The 23,153-nt window shown below is 39.6% G+C and overlaps 1 protein-coding gene across 2 annotated transcripts in view; it reads left to right on the top strand.

Annotated features, from left to right (window-relative positions):
* The first annotated feature begins 4,643 nt into the window (after positions 1-4,643).
* Positions 4,644-23,153, top strand: part of LOC124063567 (paired box protein Pax-7-like) — a 59,439-nt gene continuing 40,929 nt past the window's right edge. The window contains exons 1-4 of one of the 2 annotated variants that reach the window (XM_046397347.1): positions 4,644-4,795; positions 5,498-5,733; positions 5,935-6,079; positions 6,248-6,376. In XM_046397347.1, coding sequence (XP_046253303.1) covers positions 4,711-4,795; positions 5,498-5,733; positions 5,935-6,079; positions 6,248-6,376 — 595 coding nt within the window. In that variant the 5' untranslated portion in view covers positions 4,644-4,710. The remainder of the gene's footprint in view (positions 4,796-5,497; positions 5,734-5,934; positions 6,080-6,247; positions 6,377-23,153) is intronic. The other variant, XM_046397348.1, reaches the window with a different exon arrangement.

Raw genomic sequence — 23,153 nt, 5'->3', positions numbered from 1 at the left:
AATACAACCTTGCTGAGAACGACGCTCAATTCTACTGCCCCGCTAACAAAGCAAAAGAAATTAGCACCATGGTATGACTCTGACATCTGCAAATTAAAGCAAAACTCACAAAAACTTGAAAGGAAATGGTGTTCCTCCAAGCTCAGAATCTCACTTGATCTGGCAAGATAGTCTTAAATCTTATAGGAAGGCCTTAAGGAATGCCACAGCAGCCTATTACTCAACATTAACTGAGGAAAATAAGAACAAACTGAGGTTCCTGTTCAGCACTGTAGCCAGGCTGACAGAGAGCCATAGTGCTCTTGAGCCTTGTATTCCTACAGTCCTCAGTAGATGCCTTTATGACCTTGTTTAATGACAGAATTTTACTCATTGGAGACAAAATTCCACCTTGTGACCTCAACTGCTAATGACCTACCTTCAAACACAGGAGCCTTAGAAACAGCTGTAGGACCAGATTTTTATCTAGACTGCTTTTCTCTCATTGACCCTCACCCCATCTCAACTAAGCTGCTCAAAGAAGTTTTACCCTTACTTAGCACTTCCCTACTAGATATGATCAATCTATCTCTAATAGAAGGCTATGTACCACAGTCCTTTAAAGTAGCTGTAGTCAAACCTCTCCTTAAAATGCCTAATCTTGATCCACAGGTTCTGGGCAACTATAGACCAATATCTAAACTTCCCTTTCTCTCTATGATCCTTGAGAAGGCAGTCACCAATCAGCTTTGTGACTTTCTAATTAGCAATAGTTTATTTGAGGATTTCCAGTCTGGTTTTAGAGCTCATCACAGCACAGATACAGCACTGGTCGGCATCACAAATGACTTACTTGCATCTGATGTGGGTCTTCTTTCTGTACTCATGTTGTTAGACCTTACTGCTGCCTTTGACACCGTTGATCATTACTTTTTATTACACAAATTGGAACACTTAATTGGCATTAAAAAAACTCCATTAAGCTGGTTTCAGTCTTATTTATCAGATTGGTTTATTAACAATGAATCCTCTAGTAGTATTGGTTCTGTGCTCAGACTAATGCTATTCTCCTTATATATGCTCCCCATTAGTGATATTGTTATGAAACACACACCATGCATTTCATTGTTATGGAAATGACACACAGTACTGTATATATATATATAGTATATACATATGATATTGTACTTGTCAATGAAACCAGCTGAAACAAATCAGTTAATCAAACTTCAGGCATGTCTTAAAGACATAAATAAATACCTGTATGACTTCCAATTTTCTTCTTCAAAACTCAAGACAAAACTGAAGTTACTGTGCTGGACCCTAAACATCTTGGAAACAAATTATCTAGTGATATAGTTACTCTGGATGGTATCCCCTTGGCTTTCAGACCAACTGCAAAGTCCTTTCACTCACACATAGCAGAAATTTCAAGGACTGCCTTCTTTCACCTATGCAACATTGCAAAAATTAGGCACATTCTGTCTCAGTAAGATGCAGAAAAACTAGTCCATGCATTTATTACTTAAAGGCTGGCCTATTGCAGCTCTCTATTATTAGGCTGCCCCTACAAGTGTCTAAAGACTCTCCAGCTAATCCAAAATGCTGCTGCACATATACTTACCAGAACTCGTGTTAGAGATCCAATTTCTCCCTTACTGGCTTCTCTACTTTGGCTGCCTATAAAATTCAGAATAAAATTTAAAAGTCTTCTCACATATAAAGCCCGCAATGACCAGGTACCGTCATATGTTAAAGAGCTCATAGTGCACTATTAATTCAATTAAAATCAATTTATTTATATAGCCCCAAATCAGCTAACAGGGTGCAAGGTTACTTATGATTCCTAGAGCTTCCAAAAGATAAAAAGATAAAAACTTTCCTTTTTGATAAAGCTTATAGTTAGGGCTGGCCTAGGTTAGCCTCTAGTTATACTGCCATAGGCTTAGACTGCTGGGGGATCTCCCATAATGCACTGAGCTTCTCTCTTCTTCTCTAACTCTCCTTCTGTACACATTCATGTCCTATTAACGCATATTATTAACTTGGCTTCTACCCCAGAGTCTAAGTGTGTTCTCATCTTACAAGTTTCTTATAGATTGTGGTTGGACTTCCTGCTGCGGTTCTGACACCAATGGCAATTACTAACATTTAGCCATATTTCCACATTACTAAAACTACTATTATTATTTCTGCGTACGATCTCCAGACTCAAACCACTCTTCCAACAGTCTGATCTCAAAAAGGTGATCCATACCTTAATTTTCTCCAGGTTAGACTACAGCAACTCTCTTCAATTTCAATTCAATTTTTTAATTTTTTATTTATATAGCACCTTATACAGTCAAAATAGTCTCTAAATGCTTTACAGAGACCCAGAGCCTGAACCCCCGAGCAAGCAGACAGTGGCAAGGAAAAAGTCCCTTTTAACAGGAAGAAACCTTGAGCAGGACCCGGCTTGCAAGGGAGGACTATCCTGCTGATAGTCAGCCGGGTGAAGGGGGGGAAGAAGACGTAGACAGGACAGTTCCTGGCATCTCCCACAAGTCCTTTTCACACCTACAACTAGTTCAGAATGCAGCAGCTAGGCTTCTCACTGGTTTTTAGAATTGATTTTAAGATTTTACTGATCACTTTTAAAGCATGTCTGGGTCTGACTCTTAGTTACATAATAGAGTTGTTGACCCCCTATGAGCCAGGCCGAAGCCTGAGATCCTCAGGTGGAGCCCCTCTGGTCATTCCAAAGTCTAGGTTAAAGACTAAAGGTGACCAAGCTTTTCTGTCAAAGCTCTCCAGTTTTGGAACAACCTTCCCAAGGAGATAAAGCTTTCAGTGTCAGTGACTTCTTTTAAATTACTTCTCAAAACACACTTTTATATACTGGCTTTTATGTGATAATGTCTTTTATTGTTTTTTTACTGTCGCTTTTAGCTTAATGTTAGGTCTCTCTGTAGATTAACCTAAAGAATATGGTCTAGACCTGCTCTTACCTGAAAGTGTCATGAGATAACTTTTGCTGTGATAAACACAAATGATGGATATAACAAATAACACATTAGGATATTATGATGCACGTCAAAAGAATTGGATATACGGTGTGAACAGCTGTATTAGTAATGCACCAACCCTATTTTGTCTGTACTTGGAATCCTTTTACTTAACGATAGATTACTGAGACTGTTCTTTACGTCTGCAGTCTTAATTTTCAGGAAAATATCATCCATGATATCTTGAAAAGAGGTGATGGCAGTAGCATAACCCTCCTATTTGCAACCCTGGGTAGTGACTGTAGATCTTCCTCTCATGTCTGTATGTGGCCCTAACAAAAAGAGTCTAGGCCTGTATTCCCTGAATAATACTTCTATTATTTGACTGTTGCAGATGTATAATACTGTATGTGCAATATATAGATATGATGGTATACATATAGATACAGCTATAGACATAGATATCTAATATTTCTCTAACCTACTTTACATTACAATTTCACTTTATAATGTCAGTATTGACAATTTGTTCTGCATTTTCATATCAGATATAGCCCTGTCAAATAACATTCCATGTTCAATATCCACTTTTTTTTGAAAATTAGTAGTTTTATTTTTGTTTTTCTTGTGTTCTTTTATTTGTATTTGATTTTTAAAATATTTATAAATTCTGTATATTTATCTGTATTATATTTACATTAAGCCTATAATTTTTTAACTCAGTCAGAGGGATAGTGTCACCTGCCATACCCTAAGAGACAAAACCCAGGGCAAAAAAAGTGTGGCGTGCTCCTCCTCATAAAGGTTATTGGGTGCCAGGAATGAAGGTCAGTCTGTCAAACCTTACTTTAATCAACTCCTCTTTCATTTGGCTTTTAATGGCTGGGCAATGATAGGTTGCTGTTAGAGAGAATCGAAAGTCAGTCACAGAAAAAGCAGAAATATTAATAATATTTGCATGCTGCCGAGTAAGTATTGCATTATTGTAAAGGTTTTTTTTTTGTTTGTTTGTTTCCAGCTGTAGCTATTAAGTAAAGAGGAGGACGCATGACAAAAGAAGCAGCAGTGATAACAAACACTGACCAACAGCCAGCAGCTGTTTATTGCACTGGACTGCAGTGTATTTGACAGGTGTTTATGTCTTTTTGTTCACCCTGTGTAGCCTGCTGTGCAGGCTGATGTGTTGGTGTGGAGGCTGTAGAACCTAGTTTCAGTCCCGGCTCTGTGGTGTGTGTGTGTGTGTGTGTGTGTGTGTGTGTGTGTGTGTGTGTTTATCCCTTCATTCCTATTGGCTGCTGAAACTTGTTGGAGCTTTTCCCTCTCGAATAAGAGAAAACCCCAAGAACCTATCGGTGCTCGCGACCCGTCCTCCCATTTCGAGCCCGCCTGGTCCAGACTTGTGCGGGTGACCATCAGCACAGCCCTTCACACCGGTTAAATGAGCTCATATTCAGACACAGAGCAGTTGCATATTATGAACATATTAAGAGTACAGGGACTCGCTGCGCTGCTCTGTTAACTCAAGACTGTTTTGGGGGGTTTTGTCATATTGATATTTAAGCTCCTTTTTCCTCTTCCGCCACACACCGGATCTGTCAGAAAATTCCACTTTTAAAACATTTGTGACCAACGAGTCTATACGTGAACTGGACATCTACAAACTTTATTCATTTCTTTTTTTTTTTTTTTTTTTTTGGGGTTGCTTTTTTGTTTTTTTTTTTTGTATCTTTGTTTTTGTGGTATAATGTCGTCTTTGCCAGGAACGGTACCGCGGATGATGCGCCCGGCTCCCGGACAGAATTACCCCCGCACCGGATTCCCTCTGGAAGGTAGGCTTCCGCGGAGCAGCAGCTGGGTGACCCGGCTTCACAGCAGCCTGCTGGGCCTTTACCCTCTCAGACAGCAGCCTTTATGAGAACACTGAAAATGAGAAAGTTTCATTTGAAAATAAAAATATGTTTAGAGTTCTTGACAAACGGCCTTGACTAAACAGTACTTACTTTGATTTTCTTTTCCTTATTTTGCTTTGCTGTGAAGAACTCGGAAGTATTTTTTTCACATAGTGACGATCTCTTTCTTGCTTACAAAAATATTTAATCTTACAATGTTAGCTTTCTTGCCTAAATATTAAAGGCCCTAGCATTAGGAACACGTCATTCATTAGCATCCCTTACTGTAAAAATCCAAGGACAGAGTTTACAACCTAAAAATATGGGATCTCTTCAACTGCCCTGGAAATTTGGGCTAAAGCAAAGAAGCTACAAAACATGAAGGAGAAGCAGAAGATTCCATTAATATTTGGACTGTGAATAATGAAGACGAACACCCTCTTCAGGTTTGGATGGAACTGTGAAGTGGCGTTAAAGGCAGTCTGTTAACGAAAAGTCCACAGTTCAGATGTCATATTTAATATCGGCTACGTTATTATGTTTAGGCCTCGGAAAATTCAGTGTGATAGGAGGGGAAGGGGTCTCTTCCTGTGTCTCTCGTGATAACATTTAGAGTAAGACAGCTCCTTGTATCGTCCTCAGTGTCCACTCCTCTGGGCCAGGGACGGGTCAACCAGCTCGGGGGGGTCTTCATTAACGGTCGGCCGCTGCCCAACCACATCCGACACAAGATAGTGGAGATGGCCCACCACGGGATACGGCCGTGCGTCATCTCCCGACAGCTGCGGGTCTCCCACGGCTGCGTGTCTAAGATCCTCTGCCGCTACCAGGAGACTGGATCCATCCGGCCCGGCGCCATAGGAGGCAGCAAGCCCAGGGTGAGAGGCTGACAACAACAACAACAATAACCTAACTAAGATTTGTAGACTGATGTTAATTAGTGGGGGCTTATTTACTCCTCTGATAATCCATATTTAATGCTGATTATTCTTCTTACGTTTTTTTTTGCGGCCTTGAACACATCCACAGCCTGTGTTCTTTACATCGTGTCCTTGTTTTCGTGTCGGTTCCACCTGCAGCAGGTAGCCACGCCGGACGTGGAGAAACGGATAGAGGAGTACAAGCGGGACAACCCCGGCATGTTCAGCTGGGAGATCCGGGATAAACTGCTGAAGGACGGAGTGTGTGACAGAAGCACAGTCCCTTCAGGTGAGGCCTCCTCTGGTAAGCCACATTTCATTCAAATTTTCATTCAAAAGCTGTTTCCGAATTCAAATGAACAGACCTAGAGTATTGCAAATTAAAGCCAAGCTTGACAGTATTTATTATTATTATTATTATTATTGTTTTTATTTTTTTTCTGGGATACTGAAACTACCTGTGTGTTCGCAGTGAGTTCGATCAGCCGTGTACTTCGCGCTCGGTTTGGAAAGAAGGACGATGAGGACGAGTGTGATAAAAAGGATGAAGACGGAGAAAAGAAAACCAAACACAGCATCGACGGCATCCTCGGAGACAAAGGTAGGCCGTGGGGGGGGGGGGGACACGGCCACGCTGTGAGACAGTTTCAGTGACTAAAGAGCGAGTGGTCAGCTGCTGCTTGGACCGCCGTCTACACGATGGTTTGTCTACAAATTGGTCCTAAGTGGGCGTTTTGTCGCTTCGTTTTTTTCCTCTTCCTTTAAGCTGTTCTCCCAGCAGACGCGGGAGCCGTTTAATTATTTATGATAAGGAGCGGCGGAGCGCGACGCGCTCCCGTGGCGCCGCTCAAACGCTCCCCTGAAAGCAGCGCTGACAGATGACCGATGTGCCAGTCCATATCAATTACAGGCGGCCTGACAGGGACACCTCACCGCGGCCTGTCAGCGCGCGCGGCGGCAGCTCCGCGCGCGGGCGTCAAGTTCAACCGGAAACCAAAACGAGAGTTTATACGGTCGAGGCCCTGAACCAAACAGCTTGGAAAAACAAAACAGAAAAAACAAAAACAAAACAAACAAACAAAAAAAAAAACAAGCAAAAATAACAAAACGAATGGGCTAAGCTGATCATGCTGACATGTGTTCAGTTTATACAATTTAATTCAAAGAATTTCTCTGAAACTTACAATTATTATTATTTTTTTTACATTTTTTAGTAAAATTTCCATTATATTTTTTTACATGGGATAATTCATTGTTGAATAAATATTTCTCCAGCAGCCATAATTAAGAATTTCAGGCACATTTAAGGCGTGCTTATGTCACACTGCAGTTCTAAAATGGAGACATGTTTAGCAGTTTCTATATGTTTTTCCCCACGCAGCACAGTACGTGTTGTCAGAGAAAGCTCCTGCTCTCACTGTGAGGCCTGCTGCCTGACAGGCCTGTTTGACTGGAGCATCTTGGCACAATTAGCTGTCCGTTAATTAGGCTTCAGGCCTGTAGCTCCCAATGATTCCTGACCACTGGTTTGACTGGTGACACTTTTTTTTTCTTTTTCATGTTCTTCAAAAGATCAGCCGAGCTAGTGTCTTCCTGTCATCCATGCCTGGCATTTAATAATTTTAGGACTTAGCCTATTACAGCTGGTAATGAAACCGGTGTCTGTTGAATAGGCGTCTGTGTTGGAGAGGGGTGTAATAGCTCGAAGGCATGGTAAGAAATATATTTATCCCCTATCAGCCCTCACTCTCACAGATCCAGGCACATGAGTTCTGTTGAAGGGTTTTAAAGCAGATTAAATTGAGCCTTTTATTTCTTTTCACTTTCATCTTTCAGCAGCTTCACTTCGTGGTGTGGAGCCCGCGGCGCAAATTCATGAGATTTTAAGGTTTCCTTTCGCGTTGTTTAGATTGTATTTTTAAATATTCATTTTATTTTGCTTTTATGGGATTGTTTTTGGTGGCACGTTGGCAGAATCTCAGGCGGAGTCAGAGCGTATGTCAGCGGTGGGCTGAATGAAGGAGGTGTGCTACTGTGAGACTAACACTGTTTATGCTCATTTTTCATCAGATAAGCTACTGTTATTCCACATGATACACTAGCACTCAGGCTGCATACCACATGAAAATTAGCCAGCTTTATTTCTGCACAAACTGTTTTAGTTAAAAAACAGATTTATATTTAAACCAATACAATAGCATGTTTTTCTACCCTTCAGTCTGCATTTTCTGAGCTGATTCTGAACTGATATTTGCATATAAGGAATATATTTACAGCATATGCTATTCTGTATGTCATCATACTTCTGTAGTTCTATTATTTAATTGTAATGGATGTTAATGTTTGGAATGTATGAAAAAGCTGCTAAACTCTTATATTCTGTAAATTCCTGCTATGCAAGTAATATTACATGTTATAAATTGGGTGATAATATATAAAGCCTCGGAACATGGAAAAGGCATTTTGTTTCATAGATGCAGGTGTGATGGGTAGAACAGGTGATCTCTGTAACAGATATCTGATCCACTCACTGCTTATAGTCACAGTCATCTGCAGTTTAAGGCTGCATTTAGTCAGGATGTTGTTTATGCATAACCAAATATATGGGGGGGAGAAAAAACAGGAGAAATTTTGGTGTCCAAAATAAGCCTGGTTAAAAAAAAAAAAGGTGCACAGCTGAGGAAGGAGAGAGCACTTCAAACAAATTCAGTGCCAGTGACGGGAAGCAGCTTTGCACAGAAGTTGCATTGCAGCTATTAAAAACGCTTTTCCCCAGGCATCCACACTTACTCCACTCCATCTGCACTTTCTCCCAGCTATTTTGCCGGGTTGAAATTGAGGGAGACCCAAATGTTGGTTTGAGATAACGCAATCATCACAGCCTTGTCCTGGGCTGTGCTTCAGTGTATTAAACTGGGATTAACCTCCCCTTTCTCCCCCCTCTGCCTCACTCCATAAATTCACATTTTTAAGGGACGTATGAAAAAAAAAAAAAAAAAAGACAAGGAGGCCAGAAGCCAATGTGCAACACAGAGGAATGGTATCAGCACTCACAGTGATAATCATCATCATGATAAGCATTGTGTTGAAGTGTTCCTGTCTTCTGTTGCAACTGACTGATCACTGAAGTCATTTATAAAGTAAAAAAAATCACAAAAGATTCTGAGCCACTTTGGGTCAGATTAACTGATTTTTAAATCGCAAGACTCAGTTTTCTTGAAAAAAAAAATAGACTAAATAGTTGAAAGTATATGAATCTGTTATCATATACTTGTAGTCCACACCTAACTGTTCATGAACTGAACGTTTGTTCGCTCTTACAAGAAATAACTCGTCAGGATGACAAAATGATAATCTGTAGTCAGGTCTCGCAACATGAAAAAAATGTCACGACTCCCAAAAACTCCTCAACACTGCAGCCGTGTCACATTTAAAAATATGCAGTCAGTTTTATCATTTGTTGGTGCTGCAGATAGGCATGTGGTTTGGAGCTTCACAGATTTAGAGTCTGGTGAATTAGATTTTTCCCTTTGTGGGGCATCAGCCATTAGAAATGGCTCCAGTGCAATGAGAATTTACTCTGTGACAAATATCGTGTAAATGTAAAAGCGGTGCTCTATGACATGAAATCCACACGAAGGAATTTACATCTTGTCATTGTTAGCAGTGATCATGATGAATCCTGAGTGTGTTCCAGCTCTAATATTCATGCAGCAGCAGCAGCAGCAGCTGTGGTGGCATGCTGACCTGAGGACAGGATTCATGGTTTCACACTTTCAGAGTATGTGAAGAAAGGAGCAAAGTGAGCAGCTCAGAGACTTTGATCCTCTGCTGCCTTTCCTTATCAGGAACATTTGCCGTGACACCGCCACAATGAGAGTTCGAGTCGAGATGCTGCTTTCAGGCTCGCTGGTCGATTAATTAAAGCCCGTTTCCTGCCTGAGACAAGACCTGTGAGGGACCTCTGTGCCCCCACCGCTGCTGCTGCGTTTCTGTTCAGAGTCTCTTGTTCAGTTCATATTTTCCTAAATGCCTAAATATGATATTGCTTTATCCATACTGTCATCTCGTGCACCCCTCTCAGCCAACACACTGTAGACATCGCTGATGCCGTTCAGTCTGAGTGCTCCCAGTTGCAACTGATGATCGATTTGAATGTTTCACCACTTTAGGCCAAAGTGTCTGTCTTACAGTCTCCTTCTATAAACTGAAGGGGCTGGACAGTTGAATCAGGCTGTTGAGGCTGGCAGGGATGGCATTAGAAGATCACACTCTGATTCCTGTGGGGAAACTGGGTCACTGTGGCAGCACAGAGGAACAGTAAAGTAAAGTAATAGCAACAGAAGACATATGCAGGAAATAAGAAAATAACACGAAGGAGGAGAAGCTGGAGAGCAGAATGTTTTATTTGGTGATTTGTTTAATAAAATGAATTTCAGCTTTGCTTGAGCGGAAAAACCTCAGCAGCTGTATATGGACACAATTAGTAAAACCATCAGTTAATGAAAAGGTCAGTTGTAGAAGAGGGAGGTAATATTTTAGATTTAGGTTTCAACTCCTTTAATATATAAAAATGATCCATTACAAAAAAGCACATGTGAACATTTCACATAGGCCGTTAAATTTAAGTGAATTAAAGACATTGCAGGTGAAAACCAGGTTTTCATTCATAATGACACATGTGTTTTGGATACTTTGCATGTAAAATATATCCATGAATTGTACATGCATAAAAATACATGTATTATGATATTTTTGAAAAGGATGTTTTCCAGTGCTGAGAAATAATTCAAAGGATTCCAAAGTCATATGTAAATAAAACGGGGCTTAAGTTATAACGTGAGACCAAAGTCTTCCTAGCAAGAACAAAATCTCAGTAACTCATTTTGTTCTCCACCACTCACTCTGAATCATAAATTTGGACAACAGAAACGCACTGCTAACACACTAATATCATATAATATTACAGAATGATATGATGTAAGTGAATTCTCATGTATGATAATTATTGAATTAAAACGCAGTTTACAGAACTACTACCACTGCTACTGCAACTACTACTGCTATTACTAATAATAACAACAATAATGATGATGTGGGATCAAATGTAGAGGAAAGTGACTTCAATCCACAGTAGAAACATTCAAACATAAAAAATGAACAAACCTTTTTATGAATTTATGAAATTACAATTGCATGCTTTTCTTCATTCCCGCTTACTCAATAAGATAAACTAGTTAATAGGCATTTGTCATTACTTTTTGACATCAGTTAGGTAATTGATAAATCCATCCATTCAAACAATCATGAATTGCAGTCCCCTTTGAAGCCTCATATCAAAGCTTAACAACATGAAAACACATCTAAATGTGTAATTAGCTCTTAGAATGCAGCTAATCGTATGGTTTCAACTCTTTTTCAACATCCATCAGAAATTTTGCCGGGTTTGACCTACTTGTTGATTTTTCTTTATTTCTTGTAGCGCTGTGGATATTCTCAATGATGTCTTTGAGAAAACAAATATATATAAAGGGGAGCTACTGAACTGGGAGGAGGGCTTTGAATAGGAGAATAGCAGCTCACTTCTCTGCTGTGGTGTGCTCAGTATCCATCCCTAAACCCTCCTTTCATTTCGCCGACAAATACCAAGAATCTTGTCTGGCGACCCGTTGGGAAGCTGATCAGCCAACAAAAGAGGAGCGGTGCACAAAGAGCAAACAGGCAAAACAGGGCTGAGGGCAGTCAGAAGCCTTGGGCATCCCATTAACAGGCCATTTGCAAAGGATACACACAGGACAATGGCAAACAGAGAAATCACAGCTCGGTGCAAACAATATGGCAACAGCAAATTAATAAAAGTGTCAGAGCCCTGGGTGCATCTTGTGGAGAACCTTCAGAGCTCCAGTATGATGTTGAATGTGAGTCACACGTGACCTTATTCTATTTTTACATTTAGAGATTCCAGTTTTTCATACATACTACATTATCAATATTTTCATTTGATGGAAAGGAGAAATCATAAAAACATTCTGGGGATTTAAAAAAAATTTAGAATTCACTGATAAAATAATAAAACGATAATTTTAAGGAACACAACCAAAGGTCTAAGAGGTTAATTCGCTATCTGGGGGTTGATGGGTTTGTTTGCTGGCACCGTGTCAGGATTTGGTAGCAAGACATCAGCTTTAATCCAGCTCATTTGGCCATCCAGCAAAACATGGCCTGATACTGACAGAACATTCACAGAGGTTTCTTCTCTCACAGCTAGCTGCAGGATCAGACATCACTGGCTTTAAACACTGCAAAATACAGCACTGCTTTGTAAGACGATGTCTTCAGTCTTTCATCTGCGACAGAATTTGGTTTTACTCAATAAATAAAAGGTTTGTCTTTTAAATGAAATACTGTATAACATCTGCAGTAGTTCACATGTTTATACGCATTACCTTGGTTTTTAATAGAACAACACAAATATAGCCTTGATTGCTCAGTAGGTTATATTGAGTTTTGCAGTCCAACTCCCCAGTTTTAAATTTACAGTGTGCAATATTAAATCTAAATATTGTGGACTTGACCTGTCGAATGTAGAATGCAAAATTTAGAAAAAACTAAAAGACAAAAATAACTACAGACCTGATAAATATAGAAAACCTGAAGCATGAAAGGAAATAATTTGCTTACAAGCAGTCAGAGTATTATATCAATGGTAAAAAATTATTGTAATACTTTAATAATGAAAAAGGCAGCTTGTATTAAAAAAAAACAAAGAAAACCTATCATTTGCTGCTTTTTTCTGTTTAATAATAATAATAATAAAAAAGAATTGGCTAAACATGACCATAAAGCATAAAGACAGTGTGAAAATAAAAGTGAAGTGTGTATAACTGATTATTCATATTAGCAGTAAATGTAAAGGTCCTGTGTTGGGGGAATTGGTTGAAGGAATTATTTTAGTGAGTCACTAAATACATCTATGAAATCCTGTTTCAAAATTCCATACAGAGGCCTGTGTGCTTGGATCTATTAGATGGCTGATTCATGGTTTTCTCCTTCAATCTGTGAAGGAAATCACATTCATCAAACGCAACCATCCAATGTAATTGGCTGGAAAATGACCTTAAATATACAGAGATTATTGGGGCATAAAGACTTGTCAATTTGGAGGGCGATAAAGGGTAGAGCAAATGTTCACGCTACTGAAAGGTATGAAAGTGGATTAGTGGCCATTTCTCCCTCACTGCATTAAAATAATTTGAGCCACATATTTAACATACGCTGAGGCCATGACGGGACCTGAGCATTGTTCAGACGGCATCCTTATGGAAATAGATCAGGGTTAGGGTTAGTGTCACACTCTGTGCTGGAGAGCTGATCTTTATGCTGTCATCACAAATATGAACTGCATTTTTTTTTCTTTTATTTTAAGTATCAGGCCTTTAGCTAAGAGGTTTCCCTTACTAAGTCCTTACTTACTTCTTCTTGATAGCAGGCCTAAATAAGGAAGTTGTTGCAAATGAATTATGATCTTGCTATTCTTCGCTCAGAGATGTAGAGTAGTCATTCTCCCTTAATACCACTTGATAAATATGGCTCAATGCATGTCCAGTGCTGCTCATCATAGATTCTCCAGGTGTGGGACACTACTGGAGGGATGATGATGTCGGCAGTAAAGAGTACCGTCTAACACACTGATCCAGAATCTGCCAGAGATGCTCAGCTGAGCTGTGATCTGGCCTCTGTGAAGGCAATAGCATTTGATTAACGTTGTTTTCATCCTCATCGATTATTCAGTCAGCCCTGGCGTCCTACAAAATAAAATGATATGATACTCCAGTGAAGGACTTTATCAGTGATCTAGAGCTGCTATGATTATAGGTTAGTTGACTGAAATAAAATTAGTTGCCAACTATTTTGATGAATGATTAATTATTTCAGTCATTTTTCAAGCAAATAAGTCCATCACCAGCTTCTTAAATGTAAGAATTTGCTGCTTTTCTTTGTCATTTATTATAGTAAATAAAGAATCTTTGGGTTTTGGACTGTTGGTTGAACAAAAGAAGCAATGTGAAGAAGGAAATTGTGATGCAAATTTTTTCACATTTCTTTGACTAAATGACTAAAAGACTAAATGATTATTTGATTAATCATAAAAATAATCTGCAAATGAATTGATAATTTAAAAACCATTAGTCTTACAATAATGCCCACTGCTGATGTAAGAGCCTTCACACAGTATTTCCAGCTGGGAGCAGCTCCTCAGTTTCTGTTGCGTATTGCATTGTAGGAAAACAATGTCTGTGAACATCACATTAGTACAGTACAGTTGCTGTTGTGTAGCTTAGTTACAGTTGCAGACTGACATGTGTTTGAGACTTAATGAAGAACACGATCCATATTGCACCTTTGTCTCTATGTTATACATCTAGTTACAACATCAGTGCTTAGTACAAAACAGTGTGCAGGATTTCCTCTGTGACATGGAACTGAAAACTATGTGACTGGTATATTGCAATATGATACAGTAATCTTAATTATCCTTGCAGAAATGATTTGTAATTCTTGATTATCAAAGTACCTTAAATTGATTGAAATGAGAAAACCGAGCAGTTTGAGTTCTGGTTCTGGTCTGATTGGGACGATGATGTGATCATACAGCCTTGCTTTAGCAGGATTTCGTGAGAGAGGTTCATGTTGAAAATTGGGAATAATTTTAACAAATGCTGGCTTTAAAGTCAGCATTGTTCTTAACCCTGTTTAGGCAGCTGTAGATGAGGAGCATGTGGACAGTGTCTTTGCTTTCAGAAGTGATTTGCTGAAACACAAACCAAGAAGAAAAGGAGACAAAAAATCCAAAACGGGCTCAGAGGTCCATCTGTTATTTTGCATTTGCCATTGAAGGAGTTGATGAACTCCTCCAAGTTTATTAAAGAAAAAGAAACATGAACCAATGGCTTGAGGCAAGCGGGGTGACAGTTTATAAAGTGGCGGCCATTGTGGCCTGAAGGCAGATGCATGAATACCTCTGAATAGACTCCTTCAAAGTGACACGATCGAGCTAGACAACAGCAAAATGCTGAAAGGAAAGCTGCCGAGCTGATCGGCATTTCTAATGCTCCTGCTTTGAATGAATGTACATCTGCAGTGGTCCACTCACTACACTTTCTGCTGCTGTTTGGCTGCAAGTAAAACCCTTGTGCTTCCTACAGCAGCTCCAAGCAGCAATGTCTTGGTATTTTATTTCTGTAGCACCAATAGCACACATGAAAACTCATTTTGAAATTGCTGCAATTCATTTGATGGAAAAATAATGTTAAAGAGAGACAAAATATGTCAACGAGAGAACAAAAGAGACTGCGAAAAGGCTTCATTTACATGAAAATTTTCAGGCTAAAGCACAGAAAAAAACTGTTACTTTCAGCAGAGATTTTGAAATGAAAAATGAGGCACTGAAGTAAGATGGCGGAAGATGAGAAATATAACTGGAAAAAAGTGGAAGCGGCTGTTAAAACGGAAGTATTGAAAGGAGCTGAAGTTTACACACTTATAAGTCAGTGGCTGTTGTGCTTTGAATTCAGGCCAGACACAAACACAATATAGAGTATAGAGTAATTTTTTTTTACAATACTTCAGTAAATAAAAAAGCAAAAAAGTTGTTTTTTTTTTTTTTTTTTACATACATACATTCTAAAATATCCTTGGCATAGGTACAAAAAGGATTAAATAAAATAAAATAAAATTTGAATTTATAGGTAAAACCTGTAACCAAATTAGTGTATCAGGTTTAAGTCTAATCTGTAAATTATATCAGAAAATGGTGCAAAATATCTTAAGGCAGTCTTTGCAAGCACTATTTGCTTACAGCAGGAACATGAAGTGAGCCAGTCCTGACAACAGGTATTCTGAGTATAATAAAGATAAGTAAAGTGGTCATTCTCAGATGAATTACGCCGGCACTAATGCCACCTGACAGAGCGGGAAGGCGAGGCAACCTTCTGATACGAGACACGGTAATAAGTTATATACGGATCACTAGTATTAAATCTAAGGGCTGAGTGAAAGACAGCATCTAGAAGTTTAAGCTTCTAGACAGATTGGAGCATGTCTGTAGATAACATCGTCATAATCTAATACAGAGAAAAAAAGGTTGCTCCCACAATCTGTTTCCTACAATAAAACGGAAACACGACGTGTTGCTAAACAAGTTGCGTCCGTGATTTCTCTAAAACATTTTTATCATTTAGAACAAGTTCAGGATTAAGGAGGGTGTACTGACTTATTTTAGAGGTCAAGAATAAATGGACACAGAAGTACATCTGCTGTGCCTGAGATGTTTAGGGGTGGACACAATATCATTACCCTTTCTGCAGCCCAATGCAATGCAATAACCTTGCAGTAAATGTCAGCCTTTTAAAGCTTAAGAATATGCCAGAGAGGAACTGCTATGGCAACTTTTGATGACACTGATTTCCTTGATATTCTGTTACTCTGAGGATCATGAATATACCACGTAGATTTCATAGTAAAATAACTTTTGTATTATGACATGAAATACATTTAAGTGGTCCTTACATTGAAAAGGACAGTTTGCCCTGGGTCAGTGTTGTCATCCTTCATATAGCATAGGTGGATATAACTGAGCAGCTGACAGAAAAAATGCCAGTGACTGTGAATTATTATTTTTTTTTAACTTGAATGAGGTCAGAGGTTGTGTGTTGGGTGGTTGAATATCAGCTAACCTGAAGACTTACAACAAGCTGATATTGTGTTTCTTCCCCTTCAAAGCCACATTATTTCCCATCTAACTCCATATTTCCAGGCAGAGTTCTTAGGCAGATCTTGACTGTGAGCCCATTTTCAGATCCTGTGGTCTTCATGACTCACATTTCAATTCAGTTCAATTCAGTTTATTTATATAGCGCCAATTCACAACAAAAGTTATCTCATGACACTTTCCAATTAGAGCAGGTCTAGACCAAACTCTTTAATTAAATTGCAATACCGAGAGCCCAACATTCCCCTTGAGCAAGCACTTAGTGATAGTGGTGAGGAAAAACTGCCTTTTAGAAGGCAGAAACCTCGGAGCAGACCCCGGCTCTAGATGGGCGGCCATCTGCCTTGACCGGTTGGGTCCAGTTGGGTTCACTTTACAGTATACTGTAAATGCTGTTTCAGTTTGCATTTTAGTTCAAATTTGTGCAAGCTGTCATGTTGAATTGAACATGGTTTATTTTGCATTCTTTTGCTGTTTTAGGAACTCATTGTTTCATGACAAAAATATGAAAATGTTAAAAAAAATAATTGAAGGAAATCTTTTGTCTTGGTAATAATTTTTATCAAAAATTCATGTCATTCAGGTTTCTGCCATTTTGGCCAGATGTCATAATGTGGGCAGGGCATGAAACGGTGATGCCTGCATTTCAAACCTAATTAGTAGTCACCGTTAAACCACCACCAGCCCGTGCCCTTTATGGCCTTAAAATCTCCCATTTTATCAGAGTGTTGCAAATCATAAATTTGAATCAACTGTGAGAATGTTGGCCATTTTGGGGCACCCAGCTGTGAGAAGGAGTACTCAGCATCAAACAACAGGGTTTGCCTTACACTAGAAACCTGATTAAACCTGATTTAAGTATGCACAGACTCTGGGCTACTACTACACCCTCCCTCCGTCTCCAACGCCAAACTTCAGGTCACCGTTTACCGTGAAAAACTGCTAATTACGAGATGAAATATACATCATGTGTTGCTACGTGTTAATCAGCTGTTGTCATCTACATCCCATCATAACTTGGCCACAGATGAAAAGAAACAGAACTTAAAACTGTTTTGGAGAAATTAAAAAGGTGGATTAAAGTGTGGATTCATTCGCCGCTGAAAATAGTCCCCCATAAATGCACAATTTTCTCCTGTTTGATAAAAAAGTCCAGCGAGCAGAAATTGCTTTTCTGTATTTTCATTGGGAACCCAATGGATTTGAACTAATTTACAGTTAGCTCTTATGTTTTTGCGGAGCTGATTTAGGTCAACATATAACGCAGAGTGTACGACACATAAACAGGAAGGTTCGGGTGACATCCGCAGGATAGTTTTTTTTTGTCCTCTGGAGTGACAAGCAGTAGATGAAAAGCTCACCTCTATTCCTCCATCTCTTACAAACATATCAGACTGCATTTCAAAGCTTTTTTAAACACAATCTGTGAAGAGAGTCAACAAGCACAGATCACTTCATTTTCTTCGCACTGCTCTGATTGTTAATCTACTTTCTTCCAAAATAAGATTATTCTGTTGCTCTTTAAAACTTTCTGCAATTGCTTTCTCTAAGCCTGCGGCTGTCCACTGAGGGCTTTGTTGTGTCGAGTATATCTTAAGAGTGCCTCTTATTATTATATTTGCTCCCGGCTCTAATCTCTTTCAGTGTTTATATTGACAGTCGGCAATTTTTGTTTATGGCTATTTTTTATCTACTAAATAAAGACACTTGCATGCCTGGGGAGGAAAGAAGATAAAGACTTTGCATTAATAGCAGTTTGCTAAGACATAATGCCCCGATAAAGCCAACATCTTTGTGTGGGCTGGATTGAGTTCAGTGCCAGTTTTATGTAGCATCTACTGAGAGCACACAGCTTGTCTGTAACAGCTCCTATAGCTTTCTGTGAGACCATATGTTTGTAGCTGCTATATTTTTTCATAGTTAAACAACAAAAGTTGTGATTTTTCGATTCATTTTTTTTTTTTTTGTCAAGTTGTGTGTTTTGTGAATAGAGTGTGTGAAGCTCCTAAATCTTTTGGCAAATATATTACTCATCCTTGTAAAACTGTCTACGTTGCACACACTCTACTTCTGCTGCTTACTATACACTTTTGCTGCATTTGTTGCGACTAAATACCATTGTGTTTGAGCTGTATTGGAACAAAGGCAGGAACAATGCTGAACTATGTGAATGGGAGTGTGTGCAGAGGCAGAAATGGCAGCACGACGCTGGTCTCCGCTTCAGCTCAGTTTTGCCCACTTGGGCTTGAATTTGAGGCCTTTTGTTGATGGAGCGGCTCCTGGTGCCAACTGGCAGATTTTATTTTATTTTCTTTGTGTTCTTTGAATAATTTGCTAAAACTTTGGCTTCGGCCTCAATTAGTCGAGCTTTCAGATCTTTAATTCAAGACCCTGTATTGTTGGTATGTGCATAACAATTTGCAAGTTAAATGAAAATATGCCATTGCAGCAAAAATAAAATGAACCTGGGCTGATATTTGTCTAAGCTGTGTTACAAATGACATTTTATTGAATAAAACCCTTAAACTAGTTCCCGTTTCAATAGGTGACATACATGTTTTTCAATGGGTGTGTTTATATTAATAAACACATTTGTGTTTGGGGAAATTGCTTGCCAGGAATGTGAAACTTTATTATGTTAAAATGCAGAGATACCTAAATAAAAGAATAATGTGGTTCATGTTCCAACTACCTCCCCCATCTATCTGTTCCATGTCATGCCTCGGCACCATTTGACCTCTTTAATTCTTAAATATGCAGCCGACACTGCTCGGCTGCTCAGCTTTAGTGACTCAGTCTTGAACTATTTACTGAAGTCCTGCAGAGTGTGGCGGGGCTGCTCGTGGTCTTTCATGGCCAGCGGCCCCCTGAGGTGCTGCCTCTATTGGCTCTGAAAGGCTCTGGGAGGCCCCAGGGCCTCTGTTGTTTAAGGTGAGCCCACTTTGTCATTAATGCAGCTGACCAGAAAGAGGCATCCAAAGAGGTGTTCAGAGCCAAGACTCTGTGCTTCACTCTGTCCCCACATATTCACGCACCTCCGGTCAAAGCTCTTCAGCTGCTGACGACAGGCAAGAGCCCTCAAGTGGATACAGTGATTGTAGTTCTACTTCTGGGAGTTACTAGTTCTTAGGAAATCCTTTAGCAGTATTTACTAATGAAACTGTATGAACATTTCTTATCACAATTATAGGGACCAAAATGATCAGTTATCAGTGTTAACATGATATTGTTAAAGTGTTCAAAGATTAGAGAGTGTCATGTGAAACAGAGTACCCTCTGGTGTGCTGTGAGGGGTCCATTCCAAAGCAGAGGAACAGCAGTGAAAATGTGACAGGCGTTGTGCAGTGCTCTCTGTAACGCACAGACAATCACTGACAATGGAGCAAGGATGGTGTGTGCGTGGGGCAGAAGAGAAGAGACATGGATTCAGTTATCCCTATTGGTCTGAAGCAGCTAGTGATGCTTTCAGGTGGAAAAGCCAGGCAATGACACAAAAGACTTCTTGCAGACTTCAGGTCCAAAAGCAGAGTCGTTTTGGTTGACAGAAACCTACATGGAAAATGATCCAATAGTTCAAAAGGGACTTCTTCAACCGGGCATAAAACTAGTGCCAAATTCCCCTGAGGAGTTAGGGAGTGTAACACCTGTGTCTCTATACGCCTCTTACAAAGCATTTCATCTAAGTGACAGAATGAAACAGCAGCAACATAAGTTTTAAGTGTGCTAAAAGCCAAATTCATGTTCATTATCAGTTGAAGAAATGAGCACATGAGGGGCACACAGTGGGGTCCAGGGTCTTCTCTTCTCTACCATTCTATTTGGCTGTATAAGATGCTTCAGTAGATGTAGCCTCCATGATCCTAATATTAGTTGTGTGTGTGTGTGTGCTGAGATCAGCAGAGATCAGCTGCTGAGCTCCAGCTCTTGGCAGTTTGCAGATGGACATATAGATGGCAAACAGGTCCAAATTGTCCAGTCTTAACTGAACTGGACTGAACATCAACAACACAAGAACACAATCTTGTACTGGCCACACATCCTTGGAGACTTGCAGGTGTGCTCCAGACCCAGGGACGTGTAGCTGGTTTGGTGCACCTGACAAATTTGGACACTCATCCGTGAAGAAATGTTTTCATTATTTAGATAATATTTTCATGCTCTTTAGGGTTCAAATGCTGCAGGTATTTGAAGAAAAATGGGAGCCAATTGTATGGTCTCAATTTATACATAGGCAAGATTGCAGGTGGGTGCAGATTTTAGTTTTCAGTGCTGCGCTGGAGTGCGAGTGATAAACCTAGTAGCCATAGCCTTTGAGGGTGAGGCTGATACAAAATAGAACGTAGAGTGTCAGCAGTGAGGAAAGCAGGCAGGAGGGTTAAATCCTGCCCTTAGGCTGAGCAGATAGTAAAGAAAGAGATCCTTATCAGAGACAGCAAATTTCATCTCTCACCCACCCCAAACACAATGGCTGTGGACAAAACTGAAGCATCAACAGGCCATTTTGTGAGAAAGACTTGCACAAATAAATTAATCAATTGTTGAGACAATCTGGTCTGTTCGACTGGTCAGAGTCTATGGAGCAAATCTGAAAGAAGGCCCTGGGTGTAATTATACTGTAACTAATAGGATTTTTCAAAATGACCCATAATTAGTTTCATGCAGCTCTCTAGAGCTCTCTCAGTTTTTGTTTCCACGTCTTGGTCAAAGTTGGGAACAATATTGTCAGTATTTTCCACCAGAGGCCAGTTTACACACTGCAGTCTTACTGACTGTCAGTCACCACAAGGCTTCTGGCATCTGTCTGTTGAGCAGTTCCATGATCTCTAAGGGTCCCTGTCGTGTTCACTCTAAAATATTACCACCCGAACAGTCGTCAGACACACAAAGGCCTCGCTCAGGTTTACATTTAGCGGTGCAGTTTGGGTTTTTTGAATCGGGTTGGTGTAGAGAGTTATAAACAATGTACTGCAGCAGACGATGGCAGCAGTGACACATTATAAAAATCTGTTTATTTTAAGTGTATACCATAGTTTGAATATCTTCACCCCCTACTGTCAGGCAACCCTTTCTGATGGGGAACTAAGACGCAAGTGTACTGTACGTTTACAAAATATTATGCGTGACATTTTTTATTTTTAACACTAATACAGCAGAATTCAATACTACAGATGTGTAAATGTACATGGTATGATAAGTCTGTCATCCCACAATATATTGTAAGTAATACTGCATGTCGATTCAGTATTAGATAAATTCAAAGATTAAAGACAAATTAAGGCAGCTTTTGAAAGCTGTAGGCTCAGCGCAAGACAGCACACACTCTTCTAGTTCTTATAGTGAAAATCATGAACATAATTGGGCTTTAATTCTGTGATAAATGACTCTTGCTAGAACAAGGAAATTGAATTATAGCTATCTTTATTAAGTAATCAGAATGTCCCATTTTACAGCAACAATGAATTAATGGCTTTGAATGGAATCGAGCCATTATTGTTTAATTAGATTTGTTGTTTTTTTTAAAAATTTGACAGAGTGTGTGTGTGTGTGTTTGAAGTTGCTGCACACTATGCCGGTGATGTGATAAATAAAAGCATGGATGTGTTTCAGTAGTTTGTAACAAAACCAGGCTGTTGTGTAAAACAGAATAGTGCATGTTGTTACTGATGCAGTAGCACATTTGCAAACCCTGTGTGCATGTGTGTGTGTGTGTGTGTGTGTGTGTGTGTGTGTGTGTGTGAGGAACTGCACCATGCTCCCATTTTTCTGATAAGACATAGCATGCCAATTGCAGGATCTGGTGGAGACAAAGATGAAGTCCAGGTTTAGCCCCTCTATCGGCTCTAGCGTCTGTCTCATTACCATAATCTCTGCTTTCCATTATCAGCTGGAGAGAGGAGCTGACCCTCCTGATCCACCAGCCTGTCAAACTTTGTTCTCCTCCATCCTGGAGGTCCTTATTGTGCTGCCATCCAAAACAAGCGCCGGGCTTCTGCGAGTATGCACTATGGAACCACCAGTGCCGTCGAGGTTGTCACTGACGGCAACACTGTGTCATGATGTGCTCTTTCATTGACATGACCAATCATTGTGAGCTTTGTTCTCAGCTCTGCTTGTGAAATCTGCTCTCAGGTGACCCAGTTTTTTCCATGCACTCCGTACTGTGGAGACAAGCTTAAAGGCAAAGAGCATATTAGGAAAGTGCAGTTGGATTTTATTTCCAGAACACTGCCATATGTAGGATTCCTCATGCAAATTTTAGTGCCTTTTGTTTTTTATCAGTAATATTTTTTTATGCATTTAGTACATAAAAGTACCTTCGATAAACAAAAGCTGTTCACAATGAGGTCATATTGGGTTATTTAGACCAACAGGGACAGAAATATGACACTGAACTTTAACATATTTCAGTGCTTTGAGTGCTACTTAGACATCTCAGAAAGAGATATCATCTCAAATACTGGACAAATAAAACCAAAATTATCTACATGGAATAATACCACTATTAAATCCCTGACATTCAGCTTTTATGACTCATCAGTGAAACTGATGAAAATATATTTGGACAAAATATGTTTGGATGGGCATATGTCATAAAGGCCATATTAAC

This window comes from Scatophagus argus, chromosome 8 (assembly GCF_020382885.2).
Source record: "Scatophagus argus isolate fScaArg1 chromosome 8, fScaArg1.pri, whole genome shotgun sequence".
Lineage (NCBI taxonomy): Eukaryota > Metazoa > Chordata > Actinopteri > Scatophagidae > Scatophagus > Scatophagus argus.
Note: the sequence above shows the minus strand (reverse complement) of the source record. Positions and strands in the feature narration are given on the sequence as shown.